The sequence below is a fragment of the Balaenoptera musculus genome, chromosome 18 (genome assembly GCF_009873245.2).
Source record: "Balaenoptera musculus isolate JJ_BM4_2016_0621 chromosome 18, mBalMus1.pri.v3, whole genome shotgun sequence".
NCBI classification, from domain to species: domain Eukaryota; kingdom Metazoa; phylum Chordata; class Mammalia; order Artiodactyla; family Balaenopteridae; genus Balaenoptera; species Balaenoptera musculus.
In genome coordinates, this window is record NC_045802.1 from 67474124 (window position 1) to 67501462 (window position 27339).

Genomic DNA, 27339 nt, shown 5'->3' on the forward strand with positions numbered 1-27339 from the left:
GTTTTCACACGTCATGAAATATATGGCTACTGTTGATTTTTTTTTTTCCCCCAACCGCTTAAAATCCCATCTTTGCTCTTTGCGCTGTAGCAAAACAGGTCGTAGGCTGGATTTGGCCCGTAGGCCTTTGTTTACCGTCTCTGCTTTATAACGTTTCTCCGAGGTAGGTACTTTATCATCCGTGTTTTACAGTGAGCAAATTCAGTGTGAACTGCATAACCAGGGTTATGACCACAAGTCACACACAGGCCCGTCTCAGGCGATGCAAGTTCTCTCTGCTTCACTCGGCTGCCTTTCCTCACATCTCCCCATCTCAAAGAGCTGCAAACACCTGGCCAGCAGAGATGGGTGTATATGTAAGATTTATCTCGTGGGCCTATTGGGGAGAGTGGGAACAGCTCTGTGTTATGGCCTGTAAATCTCTGTTTAAACATTTGCTTTGTCATTTGGCAACTGGGTAGACTCTGAACTTCTTCGATTTTGTACTTTATCTGAAAAAATTGGGATTAATAAATGACTATTTTACAAGGTTATTATGAGGATTAATTCAGATACTTTACAGTGTTGAGCCCAGCAGGCTTCCCGGCATAGCAGTCAGTCAGCCATCTGCTGTATTTTATCTTTGCATTCTGGCTCCGAAACCAGTGAGGCCGGCCCGCCAATATTTCATGAAAGCTACAGTGCTCAGTGATCTGATAAACAACTCTGGTTTTGTATAAATAAATACTGGTAAAGGGACTTCCCTGGTGGCGCAGTGGTTAAGAATCCGCCTGCCGACGCAGGGGACACGGGTTCGAGCCGTGGTCCGGGAAGATCCCACATACCACGGAGCAACTAAGCTGGTGCGCCACAACTACTGAGCCTGCGCCCTAGAGCCCGTGAGCCACAACTACTGAGCCCATGTGCTACAACTACTGAAGCCCACGCGCCTAGAGCCCGTGCTCTGCAACAAGAGAAGCCACAGCAATGAGAAGCGCACACGCAGCAACGAAGAGTTAGGCCCCGCTCACAGCAACTAGAGAAAGCTCACGTGCAGCAACGAAGACCCAGCGCAGCCAAAAATAAGATAAATAATTAAATAAATAAAATAAAAAAAAAATACTGGTAAAGCTCAGGAAGAAAACTGACATCTTTTCATTCATTTTATAATCTTCTTTACGCCAGGAAAAAAGTTTTACCCTTGGCAGGTGTCTTAGCTTAGGCTGCCATAACAAAATACCATAGAGTAGGTGGCTTGAACAACAGATGTTTCATTTCTTTCAGTATCGGAGTCCAAGATCAGGGTATCAGCATGATCAGATTCTGGTGAGGATTCTTTTTCTGGCTTGTAGACGGCCACCTTCTCACTGTGTCTCAAAGAGCAGAGAGAGAGAGAGAGATCTCTTTCTCTTCTCATAAGGCTGCAGTCCTGTTAGATCAGGGCCCCACCCATATGATGTCATTAAGCCTTAATTACCTTCTAAAGACCCTGTCTCTAGATACAGTCACATTGGGGGTCAAGGCTTCAACACAGGAATTTGAGGGACACAATTCAGTCCATAGCAGCATGCATGCTCTCTAGGGGCCTTGAGGTCATAGAACCTACACCTACCTGGGATGACAGACATCACTAACTGGTGGTTTCCCAGCCCCTCTGGGGTCAGACAGGCCTCCTTCATCTGTGCTTAGCTGCAGGCTTCTGACTTTGCTTCCTCCTGGGGGCCTATGGACATCTGAGACCAGGAGGGCCTCTTTGTGGAACGTGCCAGGTGTGAAGGGTGAAGAGCACTGCAGACCCAAGGACAGGGGACAGTTCGGGGAGCCAGCAGAGGTGGGGTGGTAGAGCATCCCGGTCACCGGTCACCACACAGAGCAGCCCCGTGGTTCGGCCTGACAGTGGCCGCGGTGACAGGGCAGGTTGCAGAGAGTCAGGGAAAAGGCAGCTTGCTGGAAAAATACAGCTATGGGTAATATTCTATTTCTTAAGCTGGAAGGAAGCTATATGGGGTTTCGTGTGTTGTCAATTTGTTTTTTAATTAATAGACTTTGGTTCTTAGAGCAGCTTTAGGTTTACAGAAAAAAATGAGCAGAAAGTAAAGAGAGAAGAGAGGTCCCCTATGCTGTCTCCCCAGGCACAGTGCCCCTGTTACTGACGTCATACATTCCTGTGATGCTGTGTTACAATCGACGAGCTAGTATTAATACATTATTATTACAGTTCCAAGTTCAAATTAGGGTTCCTTCTTTGTGTTGTACATTCTATAAGTTTTGACAAATGTATAATGACCTGTATCCACCATTACAATACCATCAAGAATAGTTTCACTGCCCTAAAAATCCCCACTACACCTCTCTCCTCTCTGAGCCCCTGAGAACCACTGATTTTTTTCCTTCAACATTTTCTTATTTTCTGTGTTCTTGATGCTTCAGCATTTGAGGCCTTGTTGACTGAGGAGAGACTGCCCTTCCCAGGACTAGCCAGTTCTTAGACACAGCAGATGGTTCCCCTGCCAGCATACCTCCCATGTGGAAATGAACCAATCCAGAGCCCATACTCTGAACCACCTCTTCTATCTCGCCCTTACACTGCAGGAGACAAAACTCCTCTGCCTTAATCATCCCAGGGCCGGTATCAGACACCTAGAGACGGCCCTACACCCCAGAGCCCACTAAGATGACTCAAGCTAGCCAATCCTAAGCTGCTTACCCTGACTTACCTTGTCTTTTCCCATGGAAACCACAGTAAAGCCTCCCGCCCTCCTGCTTTGTCCTCACCCTTTCTGCCTCCTGCTGGACCCTGGTGCTTCCCCGCATGCCCTGCATGGTGTGGCGTGCCCCCTCCTCCTGGGAACCATACGTAACAAACCATCTTTTCAATGGCAGCTGTCTCCTAACCTGATGGCTCCACCGTATGTGACTAATGAAGGTTACATCTTAAAACAATTTGGTTTAAAAAATACCTGGAGGGGCTTCCCTGGTGGCGCAGTGGTTGAGAATCTGCCTGCCAATGAAGGGGACACGGGTTCGAGCCCTGGTCTGGGAAGATCCCACATGCCGCGGAGCGACTGGGCCCATGAGCCACAACTACTGAGCCTGCGCGTCTGGAGCCTGTGCTCCGCAACAAGAGAGGCCGCGATAGTGAGAGGCCCGCGCACCGCGATGAAGAGTGGCCCCCACTTGCCGCAACTAGAGAAAGCCCTAGCACAGAAACGAAGACCCAACATAGCAGTCAATCAATCAATCAATCAATCAATAAATCTTAAAAAAAAAAACAAACCAACCTGGAAATAGGTTTCTAAAATGGATAGTCTTGAGAAGGTAGAAGTGGAATCATGGTTTTTGGATCTTCCCAAACCCAAGACCCACATAAACACAGCTACTTAACAACATCAAAAACCCATGGACAACATTTATGGTAAAACCAGGTGTCAGAGTGTAAGCCCTAGATCCCAAAGTACAAGCAGCCGGAGATAAAACATCAGGCAGACACAAGGTCTGCGTGCTCTCAGAGTCTGTACAGGAGGAAACAGAGGGAAGCAGCAGGGCGTCTGATGGAATGGAGAAGAGAACCCCCAAAGAGCCACTAGAAATCCCAGGGGGACAGTTTGAGACGAACGGTGGAAGCTGAGAGGCCTGATGGTGCTGGAACAGTCCAGCTCCAGTGAGCAGTAACTGACCTTCCGGGACAGGCCACCACTTAGGAGAAACTATGGAGAATGGGACTGAAATTGAGCCAGGTAAGGACAACAGAGAGGAATAATAGAGAAGGGGAGGGAAACAGAGGCAGGAAATCTCGGAAAGCAAGCCACCATGTTTTTTAACACTGCCCAAAATTAATAGAAGAGGAAGCTCTGGGAAGGTAGGAAAGCTGCCATGAACCATACTTTCTTCTCAGAAGGTTAGGAAACAGTTTTCACATAAAAATGAGTAACAGAAAGGTATCACAGTCATGATATTAAAAAACAAATACCGGAAAACAAAAAACTTAAGTGTGTTCCTCCCAACATACCATGTATGGCCTTGCCGAAGGGACCAGTTGGATCCAGCTGCCAAATTGTACTCAGTAAGGAGGATAGAAGAACATGTTGAATGGCACCATGAGTGTGCAGTCTGCAAAATCCAGACTCAGAAATTATTCAGATAAACTATAAGGGAAAGAGAGGGATGGAGGAAGAAACTATAGGTGAAAAGATACTTGAAGGACATAACATTTTTGAAAATAAGGAAGACTAAAAGATGCACCACTTTGTGAAATAAAACATCAAGAAATGTACATGGTTACTGTAAAAATCTAGGTAGTGGTTACTTTTAGAGGGAGGGGGCTGGTTTTAGGATAAGATGGCTGACAGAGTTCTGTTTCTTGACTTGGTTAATGGATACAAGGGTGTTTGCCATTTAATAATTCACTAAGCTGTACGTTTGTTTTCAGTAGTTTTAAGCATCTGTGTGTTCTTTTAAATTAGACAGTTTTAGAAGGGAGAAGAAAAGAAAATTAAAACAGAAGGAGCAAACTATAGATTGAAGGGGGGAAAATCCAATTAAGTCACCAGAATACCCATGTGAAATCCTTTGAACTGAATTTTTCAAAACTAATGCAAATTAAACAAATGATTTTAAATTAGTTAAAACCGAGTAGTTGATGTGTTACAAGTACCATGCCTGAGGTCTATTGCTGAGCCCTTAAAAAATAAAGGTTCCCAAAGGTTAAAATTTCCCTGGAGGCAAAGGCCCCCTGAAGCCCCAGGCATTGCATTATAATATTAAGTTCTAGTTTTATTCCAAAACTTTCCTTTGCATACATCTGGGATATCAGATACTGCCTAATGAATTTAATGCACTAATGCATAAAGATGGCCCTCTTTATACATTTCATGTCATACTTTGGTTTACAGATCTGTCTTTAATTCCTTTTTATTTAGAGCTTTCCTTGTAAATGAATAAAAACATACCCTCAATTTTTCAGTTCAAATTTTATTCATGCATTCTTTCAGCAGTCAATTTTTTGTTGTTGTTTTGTTTTTGTTTTTTTAACGGGGGGTGGGGGTGGGGGTGTAGGGGATGAGGCTAGATTAAGAGAGACTTAATGGACATAATCAGATATGAAGCATGGTCCTGGATCGGAGGTTAGTTTTGACAGATCACAGTAAGGACATTCTTTATTCACATGAAGGAATTTGAATAGAGTGTGATTATTTGGTGAGAAGAAAAGTTTACAAAATAGAACAATAGAAATCATTGATTAAAAAGCAAAAAGTAGGTTATAAACAGTATGATCTCATTTGGGTTTTTTAAAAGTGTATGTATGTTTATATCCATGCACATCGCTCTTCGAAAAAAAATGTGGAAGGGACATACATGAAGGCAGTGGGTCTTAAAGCACACTCCCCAGGTCAGCAAACAGCATCAGTGTCACCTGAGCAGTGCAGATTCTCAGGTCCTCACCCAGATGAGGAAGTCTGGGCACAGAGCCCCACCATAGTATATGTTTTAACAAGCTCTTAGGGTGAATGTGATACAAGCTCAATTCTGAGAACAACTTCATTAAAGTGTTAACTGTGGTCTCTTGGTGGTGGACAATTTTTTTAATTTTGCTTATGTGAATTTTCTAATTTTCTAGCTTGCATATAGATGAATTCTATACCGATAGATTATATTTAAATTAAGAGGTTTTTAGTAGCATCCCACAAATTTTAGTTTATTGTGTTTTCACTTTCATTTCAGTTTAAAATACTTTCTAATTTCCCCTTGGTTTCTCCTTTGACTCATGTGTTATTTGGAAGTATGTTATTTGGTTTCCAAATATGAGGATTTTCCACAGTTCTTTCTGTTACTGAGTTTTAATTTAATTCTGTGGTTGCTGGAGAATTTAGTTTGTATGACATGAGGACTTTTAAATAATTTACTGATATCTCTTTAAGGACCCAGAATATGGTTTATTTTGGTACATGTTTTATGTGTACTTGAAAAGAATGCTCATCCTGTGGGTGGGATGGAGCATTCCATCTATGGCAGTTAGATCATGTTGGTTGATAGTGCTGTGCAAATCATCTGTATCCTTAGTGAATTTCTGTCTATATGTTCTGTTAGTTATTGAGTGAGAGGTATTAAAATCTCCAACCATAATTGTGGATTTGTCTGTTTCTCCTTGCAGTTTGATCAGTTTTTGCTTCATGTACTTTGAAGTTCTGTTATTAAGTATATAAATACTTCAGATTTTTATATCCTCTTAATTAATTGACTCCTTTGTCATAAGAAATTATGAAAATAGGGAAGACTAAACACGGGTGTATAAAGTGTATTTGTGAAATAAATACACGTGATATTCTTCTGATGTCTACTTTGATACTAATTTAACTATTTCATTTTTTAAAAAAATTATTAATGTTAGCATGATATGCCTTTTTCCATCCCTTTCCTTTTAACCAATTTATGTCTTTATATTTGCATTCTGATTCTTATAGTCAGCATAGAGTTGGGTCTTGCCTTTTTATCAAATCTGACAATCCTTTTTAATTGGGAATGTTTAGATCATTTACATTTAATATGATTATTGATATCATTAAAACTGGTCATCTTACTACTATATATAAAATAGATAACTAATAAGAACCTACTGTATAGCACAGGGAACTCGAGTCAATACTCTGTAATGACCTATATGGGAAAATAATCTAAAAAAAGAGTGTATATATGTATATGTATTACCGATTCACTTTGCTGTACAGCAGAAACTAACACAACATTGTTAATCAACTATACTCCAATAAAAATTGATTTAAAAATTAAAAAGTAAAATAAAAAATCTTTTTATAGGAAAACAAACAAAAAAGTTAAATTGGTCATCTTGCTATATGTTTTCTATTTGTCTTATCCGTCTTTGTTCCTTTTTCCTGTCTGCCTTTTGATTAATTGAATATTTTGATGATTTCATGTTACTTTCCTTGTTGGTTTATTAGCTATAGCTCTTTGATTTGTAACTTGAGTGGTTGCTTTGGGGTTTATAATGTCCATCTTCAACTTATCACAGCCTGCCTCCAAGTGATATTATTCCTCTTCACATACAGTATAAAGCCTTACTTCCATTTTCCACTTTTTGACCTTTTTGCTATTGTTGTTATTGTTTTTTTAACATAAGTTATGAACCCCACATTACATTGTTGTTATTTTTGTTTGCCAGTTATCTTTTTTTAATTGAAATACATTTGATTACCAGTCAGTTATCTTCTACAGAGATTTAAATAATAAAAAATTCTTAAAACATATATTAACCATACAGTTGCCATTTTGGTGTTCCTCATTCCTTTGTGTAGACACAGATTTCCATCTGATATCACTTTCTTCCTGCTCAGAGAGGCCTTCCTTTAACGTAGCTTATTATGTGGCTCTGCTGGTGATGAATTCTCTGAGCTTTTCTGTTTGGAAATGTTTTTATTTTGCCTTCCTTTTTGAAAGATGTTTTTTGCCTGGTGTAAAATTCTGAGATGTTTTGAGTATGTTAAAAATCTTGCACCATTGCATTCTCACATTGTTTCTGGCAAGAAATCTACTGTCATCTTTATCTTTGTTACTTTATATATAATGTCTCTTTTTGCTCTGGCTGAGTTTTAAGATTTTTTTCTATATCATTGTTTTTGATAATTTGATTGTGATGCGCTTCCATGCAATTTTCTTCATGTTTCTTATGCTTGGAGTTTGCCGAGATTCTTGCATCTGTGGGTTTATAGTTTTTGTTAAATTTTGAAAAATTACAGCCATTATTTCTTCTAATATTTTTCCATTTCTTTCCCCCTCCCCTGCCACCTCCTCTCCTTCAGGACTCCAATTACATGCATATTAGACTGCCTAAAGTTACTCTATAGTTCTCTAATGCTCTGTTAATTTTTTGGTGATTTTTCTTTCTGTGTTTGATTTTGGATGGTTTCTATTTCTAGTTCTTCAAGTTCAGTAGTATTTCTTCTGCAGTGTTTCATTTGCTGTTAATCTCATCCAGTGTGTGTGTGTGTGTGTGTGTGTGTGTGTGTGTGTGTGTGCGCGTGTGTGCGCGCGCGCCTGTGTATGTTTGTATCACACTCTGTAGTTTTCATCTCCAGAAATTTAGTTTGGGTCTCCTTAAAATCTTCCATATCTCAACCTTTTGAACATAGAGAATACAGTTATAATAACTGTCTTCATATTTTTTTTTTTTTTTTACTAATTCTAACATCTGTGTTGATTCTAGGTCCCATTTGATTGGTTTTTTCTGGGGGGGTTGCTTGTTTTGTTTTGTTTTGGTTTGGGGTTTTTTTAATCTAATTATGGGTCATATTTTCCTGCTTTGTATGCCTGGTGATTTTTTTTTTTTAATTGTATGTCAGATATTGTGAATTTTACCTTGTTGAGTGCTGGGTAGTTTTGTATTTCTGTAAATGTTATTGAGTTTGGGGGGGGATGCATGTAAGTTATTTGGAAACAATTTAGTCCTTTCAGATCTGGCTTTTAAGACTTGTTAGGTAGGACTGGTGTAGTGTGCAGTCTGGGGTGAATTATTCCCTACTCCTAAGGGATGACCCTTCAGTACTCTACCCAGTGCCCATGAGTCATGAGGTCTTCCCATCTGGCTGGTGAGAATAGGTAGTATTCCTGGCCCTGTGTGAGCACCAGGCCTGTAACCTCTAATCCTTCTGTGTTTTTTTTGTTCGTTTGTTTTTTGTTTTTTAATTTTTTGCCCCACCTTGGCTACTTTACTCACAAGCACACGTTGATCAGTACTCTGTTGCCTACTCAAGGGTAACCCTCTGTACTCTCCTAAATGCTTTCTACTTTCCTGTGAACTCTCTCTACCTTGATCCCCTGCACTCTCAGCCCCATCTCTTCAACTCATGGATTTTGCCAGGTTCTGCCTATGTTCTTTCTCTCTGCACCATAGCCTGAAAACTTGCTCAAGGCAGAGGCTGGTGTAGTCATAGAGGTCATGATTTTAGTTTCCTGTCTCTCAGGGATCACTGTTTCTCATTGGTGTCCCAGATCTTCAGATCTGTCATGTTTCTTTCTTTCCTTTTCTTTTCTTTGTTTCTTTCTTCCTTTCTTCCTTCTTTTGTTGTTTCATGTAGGAAGATAGATCTAGTCCCTGTTACTCTACTTTGACCAGAACCAGAAATCTCTAAAAATTAATAGGTTTTTAAAAAAAGCCACACTTAACATATCTTATAAATATACCATATGTAAAATTAATAAAATAATTAAGATCAATATGAAAAATTACATTCAAACAAACTATTACAAACAAAAATTCAAAGTAAAGTCATTTCTTGTAGGAGCCAGCCTGCAGAAAAATTCGTTTGTTGCAATGAGTTCTAGACACTGGATAATTTTTTGTATCATATTTTACCTGGTTCCTATATATCTTATAGTTGATGATGAAATAGTTCTGCTGTGTGCAGTTTTGACTTCTAAATAAGAAGAAGAAAGATGAACTTTTGTTGAGTCTTTTTAGAGGAACAGCATATTATGTTGCAGAAAAAGCACAGGTGTGGAGTCAGATGGACTTGAAGTGGAATCCCAGCCGTTTGACCTTGGGCAACTTAAATAAGCTCTCTGAGCTTGGCTTCCTTCGTGTGTAAAACAACCACATTGTTGTGAATATTAAATGAGAGTGTATAAAGCACCTATCCAATGCCTGGCACACAGTAGGTGCTCAGGAAATTGACTGTTGCTGTCCCCTTGCCCGATGTCATGTAAGTGACTCTCTTTCAATAAGACCCTTTCCAAAATACCTCAAATATTTTAGTTGCCTACAAAATCCAACTGAAATGTCACTCACCAAATAATAGGGGGAAAAGATGTTTAGGAAAAGAACATAAAGGCTTCGGGGACAGCGATTCATCTTGCTTTGCCTTTGATGCCTAGGCATTAAAGCCTTTCTTCTCTAAGAGTATTTCAGTGCAGGAAACACACTCCAAAAGGGGAAAGTAACATTTAACAGGGTATCAAAGGAAAATAGAGAGGCTGACTGAAATGTAGGCAAGCAGGGCAAGATGGGGCTGAAAAGCTGTGTTGAAACTAAATTGTGGAAGATAGGTGTTATGAGCTGAATTGTGTCCCCCGAAAATGTGTATGTTGAAGCTGTGACGCCCAGCACCTCAGAATGTGACGGTCCTTGAAGACAGAGCCTTGAGAGAGGTGATTAAGTTAAAATGGGGCTGTGGGAGTGGGCCCTAGTCTAGTCTGAACAGTATCATTTTAAGAAGAGGAAACTGGGAGATACCCAGGGGACATGAGAGCCTGTGTGCACAGAGGGGAGACCTTGTGAGGACACAGCCAGAAGGCGGTCGTCTGCAAGTCAGTGAGAGAGGCCTCAGGAGAAACCAAACCTGGGATACCTTCAGCCTCCAGAACTGGGAGGAAATCGATTTCTGTTGTTTAAGCCGTCCAGTCTGTGGTACTTTGTTATGACAGCTTGAGCAAACTCTTACTTACAGGCCTTCAAATCCCAGCAGGGGAAGTTCCTTGATTCCGTGAGTCCTCCTGACTAGGTATGGCATTTCTAGAAGCCCATTCGTTTTAACCAAATCCCTCTACAGTCAGGTAATGTGGATCTGTAGCTGTGCTCTGGAGACCAGCAGCATGATTTTAGTGAGAACAGGGATGTGTGGCTTGGTTGAAGGAGTTGCGGGGGTGAGGTTAGAGATGGATGATTACAGTTGTGACCCTCCAGAGATCCGTTGGCAGAAAAAGAAAGTTTATGGTGCTTTTGTTGCCTTTTTAATTCATCTGGAACTTGTTTCTGTTCTGCTTAGGTTGAATGAAGAAGTGATTTGTCTAGGATGACCTAGACAAACTTCAGTACTTCAGTCGAGCAGCAACCCTATTTTTCTTCCTGCTCCCTCCAGCTCATGCTTTTATAGTGGTTTAAGTCCTTAGCGTGCAGGGCCTTTTCTCTCAGCTCTGCAAATATCAATCTAACTGGTAGATGGAGAGGGTCTTGTGGGCCCCGCTTTGTCACCCAGGCCAGTTTAGCTGTGACGTACCGATGCCTTGGAGCGTTACTGCCATAGAGCTCTACTAGACAGACTAATTCAGGCCAGTGTGATGTTCCCAGGCCTTCATGGTTTAAAACCACATGCTCGGTTGGCTCAAATTGGTGCTTGTATTTGATGAATTCCACAGAAATGCCAAAAACAGAAGAGAGATGTTTTAAAACAATTCATAAAATTGGCAGCTACATTGCCAGAGCATATCTGTTTGGTCCTGAGTGGTTTGCAGAAGTTTAGGCAGACTCTATGGCAGAATTGGCAATGGTGAAAGACCTCAGAGGTGGTTCCCCTGAGGCAGGCTTGGAGGCCGACAGAGCACAGGCTGGCAGGTTCACGAGTGGCGGCTCAGCAGCTACAGGAAATCCCTCTAGAGTTCTTCAGTTCATTCTCTCACACGCAAACACAACTGTGTCAGACCTTCTCCACTCGCCCACATCCTCCAACCCTCAGGTTTTACAGGGGTGAACAGATGGCGTCAAAGAGGAACTTTCTTAACTTCCCGACGCAGAAGTGTAAATTGATGTACATCTACCATTAGCCTTTCTGCTCCCTCCGTGCCGCTGCTGGAAAAGCTCTTCTTTCTATCTCCAGTGTCCTATGTTTTAGAGCTACCTTTCCACACCATCCCAGGTGTCTTAGGATATTGGTTATCCCTTCCTGCTGATACTCTCAACCCCTCCCTCCGCCTTTTTTTTTTTTGGCCACAGCACGTGGCATGCGGGATCCTAGTTCCCTGACCAGGGATTGAACCCCTGCTCCCTGCAGTGGAAGTACAAATTCTTAACCACTGGACCGCCAGGGAAGTCCCAGCCCCTCCCCTTTTTAAGCACCCCCAGGTCCTTCCTGTGGAAGACAAGCAAATAAACAGTACCTTTATTGGATTCTTCCCCCTCCTCCACACCCCCATTCTCTGTTCTCTTCCTTCACAGCCAAGCTTCTTGGAAAAGCTGTTCACCCTTCCTGTCTCCTCACCGTCCACCGGACTTTCAGGCCCCTCTCCAAGTCCACTGACCAGCAGATACTCTAGCTCTCATCTTGTCTGATCTTTCAACAGCTCTTGATGTTCTTCCTTCTGGAAACACTGTCTTCCCGTGGCTACCGTGACATGACTCTCTCCTTACGTTCCTTCTGTCCTTGTCTGCTCCCGTTGGCCATCCTAAGGTAGACGCGTCATCAGTGCTGATGCATTTCATCCTCTGGGCTCCACGAGGCCGTCTTGTCCTCATGGCGTCACAGTGCTGGCAGCCTCTAACTGTGAGATCTCCTGCCCAGGCTTCTCTGAGCTTTGGATGAGTGTGTCCCACCGTTTTCATACTGTTTCTTCCTCGTGAAATCCAAGGGCACCTCCTAAGATGGAAGTTTCTAGAACCCCTCCGTCCTGGCCCTCTTCCAGCGCTCCCCGTCTCTGAATGGCAGCAGCATCCGTCCAGACGCCTGCGGCAGAAACCTCAGCGCCATTCTGGTTATCGTCTGCTGCTCGGCCGCCACATCTAGCCCATCAGTGAATCCCGCTGGATTTTACCTGTTACATTTTTCTTTTCTTTCTTTCTTTCTTTTTTTAAATTTATTTATTTAATTTATTTATTTTTGGCTGCGTTTGGTCTTCGTTGTTGCACGCAGGCTCTCTCTAGTTGTGTCAAGCGGGGGCTACTCTTCTTTGCGGTGCGCGGGCTTCTCACTGCGGTGGCTTCTCTAGTTGCAGAGCACGGACTCTAGGCGCGCGGGCTCTAGAGCACAGGCTCAGTAGTTGTGGCACACGGGCTTAGTTGCTCCGCAGCATGTGGGATCTTCCCAGACCAGGGCTCGAACCCGTGTCCCCTGCATTGGCAGGCAGATTCTTAACCACTGTGCCACCAGGGAAGTCCATGTTACATTTTTCTTGATTCCACCTAATTTTCCCCAACTCTGCTTCTGCCCTCCTGGTCCAAAACACCATCCTCTTTTGCCTGGACGACTGCAGCAGATAACCTGCGTCTATTCTGACCCCCTCTTTCTGTTCTCACACTGCCAGAGTAATCTTTTCAAAGTGCAAATCTGATCGTATCAGCCCCATATTTAAAATTCTTCCCAGTGTTCTCAGGATAACGATGAAGTGTCTTAACGTGGCCTCTGTAGGGTCTGGCGCCTTCCTGACCCACCAACCTTGTTCTGCTGTCATGTTGGTCTCCCCTAATGTTAAGTCACCTGGACAGGTGTTTTTACTGCATGTCTTCATAGCTTCTTCTCACCTCTCTTCAGATTTCAGCACAATGTCACCTTCAGGGAAGGTTTCCTCCTGCCTCTACCCCACCTGTAACTGGGTCAAACCTCTCTATCCTGACACTCAGAGTCCTCTGGGACTCCCCCTTGTTTCCTTTGTCTCAGGTACTTCTTTACTTTTCTTGGGAAGGTTTTGTTTCCTGTCTTTCTCACTAGACCATATGCTCCATGAAGCAGGCACCATGACTGGTCTCCCATCATTGTATTCCCAGAAGCCAGCAGAGCGACACAGTGATGTGTTGTTGAATGAATAAATGGGTTTGAAGAACAGGGTTTGAGTCCCAGCCCTGGGCAGCTATGGTCTGAATCCCACTTTTCTCATCTGTCAAATGGAGATATTTTTGCCATCTTTTAGGATTCTTGGGAGAAAAATAATTCATCTCACAAACGACGATTGTTGTTTTGAATGATTATTCTCTATTATTTTAAGGTTGAGTCTTATGAATGTGACAGTGGAGATGATCCTAAGTCAACTAATGCCTTTATTGTTTTTCTCATATAACAGAGTGGTAGGGGACGGGGAATATAGAAATGAGGATTTCATTAGAAAATCATATTTATTTGAAAAGGTGGTGGTGGGGAAGATTCACCTGAATAAATAGACCCTTAAATTTTTTTACTTTTACTTTTTTCATTATGAGAATTCTGAGTGATCATTGAAGGTAATTTGGATGATATAGAAATCACCCATCTTCCCACCTCCCAGACACATTTTCCCACACTCTCAAATAATTCATCAGAAGTCAAGTTACGGGATGAAAGAGTATGTATATGAATACTTTTTAGGCTTTAGATAATTATTCCCTAATTGGTCTCCAGAAACGTTGTGCCAATTCATACATCCACCAGTAGAGTAGGGCAGTGTCCATTTCCTGGCACCCTTGCCAACTCTGGGTTTATAAAATACAGACATGCACTGCATACAGGCATATCTAGATGCGTATTTAATAGGTGGAAATGGTATTTGATTAAATTTGCATTTGTAGAGCAAATTACTCCTGAACTTGGACATTCTCTTGTTAGCCATTGGCATTTTTTCTTCACCAATTACCTGTTATTCTTTGCATAATTTTCTTTAGGAGTGTTTCTCTTTTTCATATTTACTTATAAAACCCTCTTTACATTAAGCCCATTAACTTTTTAAAAATCATATATGCAGATATGAGCTTCAGTAGGACCCTTTCACATGATCACAAGTTCAAGGGTTAACTTATACTTTATTAATGACAACTGGTTTCTCTCTTTTTTTAAAATTTTGCCGCTTGAATTGCACGCTAAGGAGAATGTGTGTGAAAAGAGTCTGGACTTTGAAGTTGGACAAACCTGATTTCAGTCCTAGCTCTGCCACATTCTAGCTGAGGGCCTGGGACAAATTACTGAGCCTCTGCAAGTCTCAGATTTCTCTCCTGAGTAACAGGAATCCTCTGGCCTTGCTTTGAGAGGTAAATAGCTTATGGATGGTGCCTTGTGCAGAAGTGTGTTCTATAAATATTCATTCCCTTTCCGTACCCCTCAAAGATGTGCCGTTCTGTACGTACATCTATATACATGTGTTTTGTTTGACTAAGGAGCACGCGTATTTTACTCCATTTATAGCCAGATGTGCAATCACGCGTTAATATTTACTGAATAGTTAACTGTGATCAAAGTACCAGTGAGAATAGAAAAATTCTTAGTGAACCGTGCACTATTTGCATCTAGGAGAGATTTTTAATTTTCAACCTCAGGGATAATATTAGCAAGTTCGGATCCGTTCTATAAACATGGGAGACAATGTAAGTTATGGCATTCTGGAGGGAAAAAAAAAGGCACAGACCACTTCAAATCCTCAAAAATATTTTGATTTTAAACAGCTCCTAGTGGAGTCTCAAAATACTTGCACTCTCTCATTGAGAATTGATGTCTCAGTCTGTTCTCTTTTCCTTTGTAGGTGTGGCTGGATCTCTTAAAACCTATTGTCAAGCAGATTAGAAGTAAGTATACCCCCCCCACCCCCGCCTGTTTAACAGTGATGTCAAATATAAACCAAAAGTCTTCCTTGTTTAAGCGTCGTCTGCCCTGTGGTGTCAAGCACTGGGGCCATACTTTCTTTTTTTACCCTGTGATCGCATTTCAGCATCTACTAATCCATGTACTATTAAATGTATCTTCTGCAATTTTAATATATAACAATTTGGTAATCAAAACTTGGAAAACAAATGTCATTTTAATTAATGACTAAAGCAGGTTCTTAAGGCCCAGAGCAGTAGAGCTTGTCTGGTCTGTTCTCATGTTTCTTACTGTCACTTTTGAAGGGGGCAGGTGGAACCATTTATTCATAAAATTGCTATTAGGTTTTCTGTGCTGCCTTTTCAAAGCCTGTGAGATCAGAATGCAAGTGGTGGTTGGAAAAATAAGGTGCCCAAAAGTGTGTGAGTGTGTGTGTGTGAGTGTGTGTGAGTGTGTGTGTGTGTGTGTGTGTGTGTGTGTGTGATTGGCAAGCAGGACAGAAGGGAGTCTGCCTTGCATTTAGACCGTGTTGTCGAAGGAAAGATTAAGGAGGGTCTAGGAGAGAAGTAAGGGAAGGGAACACTTACTTTTTCCCTCCCTTCTCATTGTGCGTCAGCACCAGACCATCCTCCCCTCTCTCCGCTGTGAGGTCAAGTTCAGAGACAAGCTCTCTTCTCCAGTTCATCCCAAATTGTCCCTCACTGCAGCCAGAGACCAGGCAAGAGACTGAGGATGGTAACAAAACTGCATTCCTTTAGTTGAACGTGAATCACACAATACCTCTTGGGGTCGGTTTTTTTTTTTTTTTTTTTTTTTTAAATAAATCTATTTATTTATTTATTTATTTTTGGCTGTGTTGAGTCTTCGTTTCTGTGCGAGGGCTTTCTCCCCTTGCGGAGAGCGGGGGGACACTCTTCATCGCGGTGCGCGGGCCTCTCACTATCACGGCCTCTCTTGTTGCGGAGCACAGGCTCCAGACGCGCAGGCTCAGTAGTTTTGGCTCACGGGCTTAGTTGCTCCGCGGCATGTGGGATCTTCCCAGACCAGGGCTCGAACCTGTGTCCCCTGCATTGGCAGGCAGATTCTTAACCACAGCGCCACCAGGGAAGCCCTTGGGGTCGGTTTTATGTCTGATTAAGAAACCCCAGCAGTGCAGTGGTTAAGAATCCGCCTGCCAATGTAAGGGACAGGGGTTCGAGCCCTGGTCCGGGAATATCCCACATGCCGCGGAGCAGCTAGGCCCGTGCGCCGCAACTACTGAGCCTGCGCTCTAGAGCCCACGAGCCACAACTACTGAGCCTGAGTGCCACAACTACTGAAGCCTGCGCAACTAGAGCCCGTGCTCCGCAACATGAGAAGCCACCACAATGAGAAGCCCGTGCACCACCACGAAGACCCAACACAGCCAAAAATAAATAAACTAAGTTTATTTAAAAAAAAAGAAACCCCACCAGGCTACTTACAGCAATTTATGTGGCTGTAATAAACAGGCACACTGTGTTGACTGGCCCTTATGCAATTGAAATTGATATTGATCTTCTATCATTTAAATTAAGCAATCGTTAATGCAGAACACGAAACAGCCGTTGTTCAGCGTTTATTGGGTGGCTGGCCTAGGACTAAGTGTAGAGGACACATTGCTGTGAGAAGCCCCCAGGCCTGAAGGCTGGAGGAAGCATGGCATCTAAAATGATGACATTTGTTCCCACAGTAACCCGCGATGGGAACTGCTGATGGTGGAAACGTGTCAGACCCAGGACAGCAGCTGTGGTTTGGTTTAGCACTGGAGCAGAGGCTCTCCTTTTCATCTCTGTGGGCTATGACTCGCCCCGTGTGACAAAGCTATCATTTTGCATTTAGTGCTAGCATCTTCCTAGCTTTGGGTTTTCTAAGGATCCAAGTAGCCTCATTTAATTCCCTATCTGTGAAAATTGCTGGGAAGAATGAGCTAGACCTTCCCATCTTCCCCATTTTGTTCTTGCTATTTTGTGATCCAGAGTTGACACACGAGGATTTCTGTTAATTTTTAGAATGGTTAGCGGAAAGAAGCCCGGCTTCTCTTGGTTTCAGTATTCCTGTGCCTTGTTTTTTTTCCTCCTAATTTTGTACGTATTGCCAATATCTTCATCTTATAGATACATCGTTTGGGGTTTTTTCCCCTAAATTTGAGTGTGTTATAAAAATTAAAGTACAACATCTGTCTTTTGTGACGGTGAAAGGTAGAGCAAAAAAGACATTTTTTACTTTTATACAACTGCTGTTAAAGTTTGGATTTCATCATAATACCTTTTATTTCATAGAACATAAACTTTTGCTTTTATTCCAAATGGCAGAACCTGTAGGATTGCTTTTGTATTGTGGCTTATACAGCAAAATAAACTCTGACTCAGGTTACAAATTATTATTTTATAATCTATTTGATGTTCTGTTTGAATTCTGGAAAGTTACCTGTCTCATTCCCAGTCTTACCCTGCCCACCCCCTCCCAGATCTGCTTCCTAATTTTGTTGGAACTTATCGATAAGATGTTGTATGAGACACCTAGTAAAGGCTTTGACTGACTGTGATGAACACAGTAGCCGCTGTACCTTGGAGAGAGTTAGAAATAATAAATTATGTAACTGATTTACTTTTTTGTTATCTCTTCCTTAAGCTGTCTAAAGCCTATATTTGGACTAAAGCAGACAGATAAATTTTTGAAGACAAATGCCTGCTTCTAAAATCTGGGTACAATTTACGTCTCCAGGGGAAAAATTTGATGCCTCAATGTAATACGCCTGTCACAGTATTTTTAAAAACCAGGTATCTGGACTTCCCTGGGGGTTCAGTGGTTGAGACTCCGTGCTTCCAGCGCAGTGGGCGTGGGTTCCATCCCTGGTCGGGGAACTGGGATCCTACATGCCATGCAGTGTGGCCAAAAAATATAATTAAAAAAAAAACCAAACAGGTGTCTGTCTCCCCACAATATGAGAATGCGAATTAGTAACCAAGTTAACCAGCTATTAAGTGACTTGGATGTTGGCAGAAGTTCTCTGGGCAGCTCGGAATAAGACTTATTATTTGGTATCTAATATACCCTCTTACATCTTTTCCTTTAATGGCATTTGAAAGACAAATCAATAAATGCTTTACTGCTTTTTCCCCCCTTTCTAGGGCCAAAGCATGTCGTTGTTAAGTTTGTGGTGAAATTCTTTCCACCTGACCACACACAACTCCAAGAAGAACTCACAAGGTTAGTGGTTTGGAAACTGGGTATTTATTGCTGTGGGTGCTGAGGAGAAGAGAGAGTGAATGTTCTAAGTCAACTGATGAAACATTTTCACAATGTTACCTTGACCAGCATCTGCTCTGTGCTTGACAGTTTAACCTTCCTCCCTCCCAGTTGTGTTTACAAACATGGGAAGAAAGAAAGTACCACAGTTTCCCTGAAAGCTGGTTTCTCAAAGGCTGTGCTATGAAGTATCTGGACTTATAATCTGTTACCGTCGTATTTCCCGCTCTTACACCTGTCACATCACAAGACAGTTTTGGGAAATGAATCACTTCTGTGAAACCAAGGTGTGAACTCAGTTTCTCTCTGTTGCTGCAGTGGGTGAATCGACATGAACTGTACGGCGGTTTCTTTGAAAGTGTGGCCGAGTGGGAGGAGTGTGGCCAAGCCCTGCCCCTGGTAGCTGTGTGACCAGCCGGTTACTAAACGCCCCTGCGCCTCTGTTAATTCCCGTGTCAACGCGACTGCAGTGCTTGCTTGGCCAGCGTTGTTTAGAGGTTAAGCATAGAGTGGCCGGAACCCAGTAGGGCTGCTATGAGTGACAACCCCCATCATCCTCATCTTCATCCCTGCTACTACCCATTTTATAATTTCCAGCAAGACACGTGGTAGTCTAAAAGAGAGCAGAGCCTGGTGGGAACATGCGAAGATAAAACGCCTCCCTTTCAAGACTACACTACACTAGTTTGACCAGTCAGATTCTTGCCGCACGTGCCTTGCAAGCTTTAGCTGTTCAAGATGAGGGCTGTCACATCTTTCTTGTCCCTCTGGGTTGAGAGCACAGTATTTTGGGTGGTTGAGTTTGTTAAATGATTCATCGTTTATCAAAGAGATGAAAACATTCAGTCAACAGTATTGATGGAGTATACATGGTGTGCAAGCCTTGTTCCAGGGACGGGGCGCATACTGGTGAAAGGACCGGCCTGACTTTCACGGGAACAGACACAATGATTAAATAAACAAGAAAAATATCAGATAATGGTAAGAGCCTTTAGGTAATGGAAGTAGATGATGTGATAGAAGGTGACTGGTGATGACTTTACAGTGCCTGGTCTGGGATGCTTGGGCTGGGAAAGTGACAAGGATCTGTCAATCATTTTCAGAGGAAGAGCTTTCCGGGTAGAAGGAACGGTTAGGCAATGCCCAAGGCAGAATCAAGCTCCAGGCGTTCAGATACCTAAAAGAGGGCTCGCGTGGCAGGAACATTGAGGGCGAAGTGCATTGAGGTGGGGCAGAGGCCCAATAATACGTCGTGTTGAGAGACTGGTTGCCGTAGATACCGAGGGGAGGATGGCAGGAAGAGATGGCAGTCACCCAGGCCAAGATGATGGCGGCCACGGAGGTGGTAGGAGTGGAAACGGAGAAAACACATGCATTTGGAGCACGTGCTGGAGGTGGGGCTGATTTGAATTTGTGACGGGTTGTGGGTGGAGGCTGAGGGAAGGAGAAGGGATGCTGGAGATTTTGACTTAAGCCGCAACCAGATGGATGGGTGACAACTAGAATGGGAAGGGGTGGAGGGAAGTAGAGGACTGGGGAGGGTGGAGAGTCAAGAGTTCGGTTCTGCCAGGTCACGTCTGAGGTCCCTGCTGGACATCCCGGGGCTGGCGTCAGGAGGGGCACCAGGTACACGAATGTGCGATTCCAGAAAGGGAGGAAGGCGAAGGCTCTTCCCATGGCTTCGCGTGTTCTGAATGAGTCACCGCTGATAGTTTACCTCCGCTTTCACCCCTAAAATGAATGAAGCAGCTAAGTGGCCAGGAACTGCAGAGGCCGTCAGCCTTCTGGGAACCACATGCCTCGGCCAGGGCGCTTCCCGTGGAGAAGGGGCAGCTGGGGCTGCCACCCGAGTTCCAGGGTGCCGACACCTGTAGCATCTTCATGCGGTGTCCTTACTGGGGCTACTGTGTCTCAGCTTCTGGGGCTGGTTTTCCTGTTGTTGGAACGTATGTTGCTCGAAGCTCAGAATATTGACATGAATCTGAAGGCCAGTCCAGCTGTTGGTCAGTAGCGTGCCTTTTCCTCCCACATTTCACTGGGCCTTCATCCTGCTTAGGAAGTTGGCAGCATAAATTACCACTGCCCCCCAACCCCAGTCCTTTCTCCCCATTCTACTTTGCGATGAGTTTTGCACCTTTGCGGTTTTTGTGAATCATCATCTCTAGGGATTTGTGATTTTTCTACCATTCTGGTCCTTGTTATAAAATTCCAGACAACTTGTGACCATCAAGCCGTGTGTGTGTGCCTGGTATTTTGCCAGCTGTTCTGACCGATCTGATAAATTCCTCAAGTGACACAAGCTCAGCTGGACGTAGCAGGTTTGGGGGTTTGTTGTCGCTGTTTTCTGGCTCCCAGTGTCAACTGACATTTTAGAAATCTTTTCCGAGGAGAGAATTCCTTTGGCTCTGGGGTGATAAAATTGATGGGAAGTTTAGAAGCTCCCCGTTGCTTTCCGCTTTGTCACAGGGTATGTCGGGAAGGCGACTTCCCAGATCCAAAGTGTTGTTCTCCCACACTCTCAAAGTCCTATTCAAGCGGAAATTTAAGGATGGGACCATTGAGGTGCCAGGCAGTTTTCTATGGCAGATGGTGAGGGAAGGAGGGTTTGGGAGAAGCCCCGTATGGACACTACTTCATGGGCGAGGGAGGTGCAGACAAGAGGGAGACAGACAGAAAGGGGCCCGCAGTTCAGCAGACTTCAAGTGGCTCGAGCTGCAGCTGATTCTTCGGGCCTCCAGGAATAGCTTTCGGCTTCCCATTTATATAGATCGAAGATTAAATTGCACTTTGCTGTTAAACAAGAAGCTGAATTCCTTTCTATTTATTGAGCTACACTCTCACTGGAGCTCTCGTCCTACTGACACCAGGGCTCAGGCATCTAGAAGGAGAAAAGTACTGACTCTGAGGTGCAAGTTTAAAACCGCTTGGGGGAGGGGTCTTTGGAAAAGAAGTTAGCAGGCTTTCTTCTGGCAGAGCTCAGAATCACTTGGCTGTGCTGGTGAGGTCAGACGTATTCCACTGCTCTCTGAACATCTCATCTGACGTGGGATCCAGTTTCTACTTGGCTGTGTTCTTAAAGGTGCAGGGGACCTATCAGAATTTGCTGCTCTGCAGGGCCTGCCGCAGTGTTGTCCTTTGGCTGGCAGAGACATCGTACTGTACACCGAATAAGGCAAGAAAGATTAAGAGCTCCCGGATGAAATAAATTGAAACAGGCATGTTTAAAACATGGCATGAAGATGGGTGTGATTTCCTCCCCTGTGGTCCCTGGAAGTGACATGACAGCCCTCTGATCTGCCCTGCCGCTGTCATCGCCTCCCTCCTCACATCCATCCTTCCGCCAAGGAGAGCTGATTCCGTTTTGAGCCCTTCATGTGAATTTGACTGGAGCTGCTTCAGTTTAGAATGCAAAAGGTGCTGCGGAATTTCTAAAGTTAGCCCTGCAGCCAGCGTGCGGGACTTACAGCTGTCTTTACGAGAAGATGAGACGGTACCCAGGAAGGTCTTTCTCAGATTACAAGGGCCTTAGCACAAGTCAGCGTAATCAGGGAGTGACAGATTCCTCCTGCAGTTGGCAACGGGGCACTCGTCCTCTGTCTAAATAGGTGAGCTCTCGGAACCCAGCACCGTCTCGCCACCCACAGGAGACCCTCCCCAGAGGCCCTGAAGCCTGTCGGACCCTGACCCTGAGTCTGTCGCTGGACACAGCATCCTGTGTTTGAACTGGTAGCTGTTACCATATTCGGAACATCATGCTTTTACAACATACATTCTTCCTACTTAGGTAAAAATTAACCACACATAAGAATTAAAGCCTGTCGTTCTAAGTGTTGGCTTCAAGAAACAATAACCACTGCCTAATCCAGAGATACGGTTTGTACCACATCTTCCCATATAAACCTATGTGCTAATGTTGTGATTACTTTATATGCTCTGCCATTCTCTACTTTGACTTTCCAGGGAGAGAGACAGAGACAGAGAGAGATAAAAGAAAGTGAATGAATGAATGAATAAACATTACATTGCGGGGGGGGGGGGTTGGATAAAGGCCAACTGTTGTCAACTAGTGGATCTGTGGGTGTTGTTTTGTTTTGGTTTTTTTCTGGTTACAGAATGCCTCCATAGTTCTTTAGTTCTTAATCATGGAATTTCCTAAACGACTTAAAGGAGATTCATTTTTCTTTTATTTAAAGAAAAAAAAATTGCTAACATATACTGAATGTTTTCATTCTGGTCACTATGCTTTCCATGTATTATCTCATTTAATTCTTAAGGCCACCTCTATGGTTAGTCGTGTTAAAAGCCCTTTTTTTTTTTTAAATTAAAAAGAACCCTTTGTTATTACAAAAGTAGTCAACATACAGTGTAGAAAGTTAGAATATACAGGTAAACAAGACTAAGAAGATAAAACTACTGTGTTCTTGCTGCCCAGAGCTGAGCGTTGTTAACACATCAGTGAGAGAGCCTTTCTGATTTTTTCTGTGCATATACATGTACTGTTCATCTCATCTGATACCCTGGCCGTACTCAAATGTCCCCCTTTGTTCCCCAGATGTCATTTATATCTTCTCATCTAACGTGAAATTCACTGTAGGACCACGTTGCATCTGGTTGTTGTGCCCTTTGGACCTCTTAATCTAGCAGAGTCCCTCTTTTTTTTTCTTCGTGATACCATCTTGTTGAAGAAACTGAACTGGTCATACTATAAAATAGCCTACCTGCTAAATTTGTCTGGTTGCTTCCTGTTTAGCTTATTCCTCTATCTTCTGTATTTCCTGCAAACTAGACCTTAGTTCTAAAGGATACAAGTTAAACATTCTTGGCTAGAATCCCATCCTAAGTGATGTTGTGTGTTTCCTGTTTCATTAGTGATGCTGAGATTGATCACTGAGTTAAGGGTGGTGACATTCTGACCTTTCCATTGTGAAGGAAAGTCATATGACTTTGTATGCAAATGTCCAAACTCCTAAGTGGTTTTTATACCGATTAACAATCCTTGCCAAGTCAATAATTTCTTTAGAGGGGTAGGATGAGGGTTTTATAATTATGTTATTTTTTGCTGTGTTATTTGTCAGTGTTCTTCTGTAAAGTAGAACTTTGCCTCATCTACTTAGATTGTCTGTATATCCTGAAATACCCTTCCTACTGGAGAGGCAGATTACATGCCCAAGTTTTTGCCTTGGGTTACCAGTTTCTAAAAAAGAATTTCTTGAATAGACTCCTCAAATGGTGATACATTCTATTTTTTCTGCTTTCTATTTTTATGACTATTATAATGGACTCATAAAGTTTTATTAGTTCCATGTGTTTCAATTCACTTTAATCATTCTTTTTTGCTACTCAAGTTGTCACAACTTTGGCCAGTGGACGCCCCTTCAGGGTTTTTTTTTTCCCCCTTTTAATATAACCCATTTATATTTGCAAGCTGCCTTGCTCTCTGGCATAACTAGATCTTTCAGGCTTGCTTTGTACCTTCCTCTGCCCCACACCTGGAACCTACCATTTCTGCAAGGTCCTACCTCTGTATCCTTCTCTGTATTGGGTAATTGTGTGAGAGCCAGAATCTGGTTGCTAAGGGTTGCTGCCGAAGTGACGCTCCTTCTAGACAGTGGGCAAAACTAGCAAATATCTTTCTAAAAATCTATGTGTTCATATTGATATTGTCAAATCGATTTTAACATCGCCCTGTTTTTACTTAATTTCTTTGATTTATACTTTTTTTTTCTTCCACCAAAAATGTTACTTGCTTTATTCTACTTCATAAAGAAAAGAATTTTTAAATAACTTAAATTGATTTTTAAAGATCTGGCAACTGAGGCTTATGGAAGAAGCTGAGTGACTTATTACACCACAAAAAAAGACACTCTTGTGTTTCCAATTCCATTGGCAAGGCTTTTCCTAACCATGATAGCCTACTGTTATTGTCTGAGCCATAAAGCCATTTTTTTTAGTATATTTGACTGATCTGTGGAAAAATTTTAAATGTGTGCTATACCCTGCAAAAACAGATAGGGTGGTAAGTTATAGTCTTAATTACTTATGGCTGTATCTCTCCATATAAAATGAAGTGCATTACTCATTGTGTGGACAGATTGCAGCATATGTCTCCGGGTGCTTTTAGGGAGGTGTGAATATTTACATTGCAGCCAGTAGCACCAGGAATTCATCCCTCCTGTACAGACTTTCTTGTTCTTCGGTTTATATACCTTTCTTTAGGTCCTCACTGTGTGGGCAAGTTGCCAGTGAGCAAAATGAGCCTGACTTTGTTGCCAAACCTCCCCACCCTCTTTGCTCGACACTCATCTCTATGTATATGACGCCCGTCTTTCTTTGTATTCGCAGGTACCTATTTGCTCTGCAGGTGAAGCAGGACCTGGCTCAAGGCAGGCTGACGTGTAGTGACACCAGCGCTGCCCTCTTGATCTCACACATTGTGCAATGTAAGTTCTGTTGGTTTCCTTCAGAAAGCATGTGGGAAATAACACAGTGATCTGCTTGGTGGGGAGAAAAATGACATCCACTGAAAGCAATAATGTCTTTGTCTTACATTGCTATTAGCGTGAAACCCAAGGGGTGGAAAACAGTACTCCTAACTTCGTTTATATATACTCCCCCACTAAACGCTGACCCGGGAATTCTGTGTTCTGGTGCTTGTCTACTCTTTCTAAGGACTACGCATTTGTTGAAAACTCAGTTGACTCAAAGGAGAAGCTTGGATACACGGTGGCAAAGTAGACTAAACTTGTTCTGTCCTATTCTTGGATTTAATATTCATCATTGACTATGGCACATTAGCCTTCAGACATAAAACTGTCAAAGATTTCCCTTCTTGTATTCTGTTCGAGAGTTCAGTAAACCAAGACACATGAAGCTGGACGGAACCCAAGTGATGCTTGAAGCTAAATATTTTAACTTTCTTCCTCTAGACAAAGGATAAGTTAGAGTGTGCTCATTCTAAGGCTTCCTGACTACTCACCTGGGCATTTTTTTGTCTCGGTCAAGGCAGAAGTTACTTGAAATGGAATATACACATTATGTTTCAGGAAGGAAATGATGTATATAGACCAAGGTCAACATATGAAAGCACTAGTATAAAATAATTGTGCTAGCATATCATTCTAAAATTTCCATTGTATATAAAATAGTCCCATATAATCAGCCCCATCCTGTCCAGATAACTGCCCAGTTAACAAGCTTTCCACAGGTTTGTAGGAAGGGTCACTCCCAGCAGTCAGCGAATTACCTTAGTCCGAAATGATGAGGTGTTTCTAGAGACCATGCTTATCTTATTTTTTGTGCGTGGCCATTGTTGACTATGTGCCAGACTTAGTAGATGGATGTTTTCTTATTAATTTGAAAAAAATGATGTGAGAAAGAAAAGACAGGCCAAAAAAAAAAAAGGTAGGTAAACTTTTTTGAACTTTACTATGTTCCAACTCTGTGTATATTATCTCATTTAATTCTTATAACAACCCTGTGGGCTCAGTACTATTATCCCCATTTTAAAATGAGGAAGCTTTGGCACAGAAAGTTACATAATGTTTTTGCCTTTTCCGTGTTTGGTCTTCTCTCTTCTTACAGTGACAGTGGACAGAGGAGGGTTTTGAATCAGGCAGACCTCGTTTCTGTTAGTTGATTGTTCACCCTGGCAGGTTACTAAGCCCCCGGCCTCTCTTTCCTTTGGAACAGGGGGATAATAGAATCTGTTTCATAACAGATGAAAGTGAAATGATAGCATCAATATTCAGCATATGTTAGGTGTTCAATATACCCTCCTTTCTTTATCCTCACTCACCTAGGGCCCTCCCTTTCCAAACAATGGGAAATTTTGACATAAAGCTTCCTTACTGGAATAGCAACTTCAGCAAAGGTCTGTGACCCTGGGCCTTTGGTGAGAGAAGAGAAATTTAGTCAACTATTCCTGATGCCATTTAGTCTTGTAGCCCCTTCCTCCTAAGGCCCTTCCTTTTTAAAGGAAGAGTGAATCTTCCTTTTTAAAGAAGGAGTGAATCTTGCTTGCACACATGGGAAGTGGAGGGTCACGGGAATCCAGAAAACCATGTGCTTGGTCTGACGGACCCCTCACCCCCGGACACCAACAAGGGGCTCAAAATCCCCTGAGAATCTTGAGTTCTCCAAAGGAAATGAAATAGGTGGGTTCAGAAGTATTTCTGCTATTTCTATACTCTGTGATACGCAGTTGCGTGACACACTGTTTCTATAATCTTATACTTACAAAGCTCCATTTCTGTATTTTTAAGCATCCTGTACATTCTGTCATGGAAGGAGAAATTTCACAGAGTCCTCTGTGAATAGTGTGTTCATTTAAATTATTGGTAGTTATTGACGTCATCAGTAAGGTAGGAGGGCTCAACTCATCTCCCTTCTGCAGAAGCGATATTACTGCCGATGGAAAATTCTCTCTAGTGAGCTACATTTTCATCTCCTCTGTATCTGTACACGCAATCTGATTTTTAAAAAAGTTTTCCTCCCTTTCATTTGAATTCATGGAGGCATCTGTCACATAGTCCGTATTGTTTTCATTGGTTCCTCTGTTACTGGCCTTAGATACCCCCTGTATATATTTCAGACTTCTAATACTCTCTAGTTGATTATGAATAGACCAAGTGGGACAAGCTGATGAAGAGAAGAATCAAACAGTATTTGGGCCTGATGTAACAGAGGAGGCATGGCAGGGCTAGATTGCTGCAGGTTGTGTGTGCGTCCACTCTGAGGATTGTACCTGGCAGAACAGGATTCGGGGGTGGTGGCGGTCTTATTTTTTTGCCGAGAGTAGACTGCTAAGGAATTTAGTATATACATCAGCTAA

General features: G+C 42.7%; 1 protein-coding gene across 5 annotated transcripts in view; it reads left to right on the forward strand.

Annotated features, from left to right (window-relative positions):
• Nucleotides 1-27339, forward strand: part of FARP1 (FERM, ARH/RhoGEF and pleckstrin domain protein 1) — a 293802-nt gene that overhangs the window by 193626 nt on the left and 72837 nt on the right. For all 5 annotated transcript variants that reach the window (XM_036831748.1, XM_036831743.1, XM_036831746.1 and 2 more), the window contains exons 4-6: nt 15181-15223; nt 18392-18470; nt 24852-24949. In XM_036831748.1, the coding sequence (XP_036687643.1) occupies nt 15181-15223; nt 18392-18470; nt 24852-24949 (220 nt within the window). The remainder of the gene's footprint in view (nt 1-15180; nt 15224-18391; nt 18471-24851; nt 24950-27339) is intronic.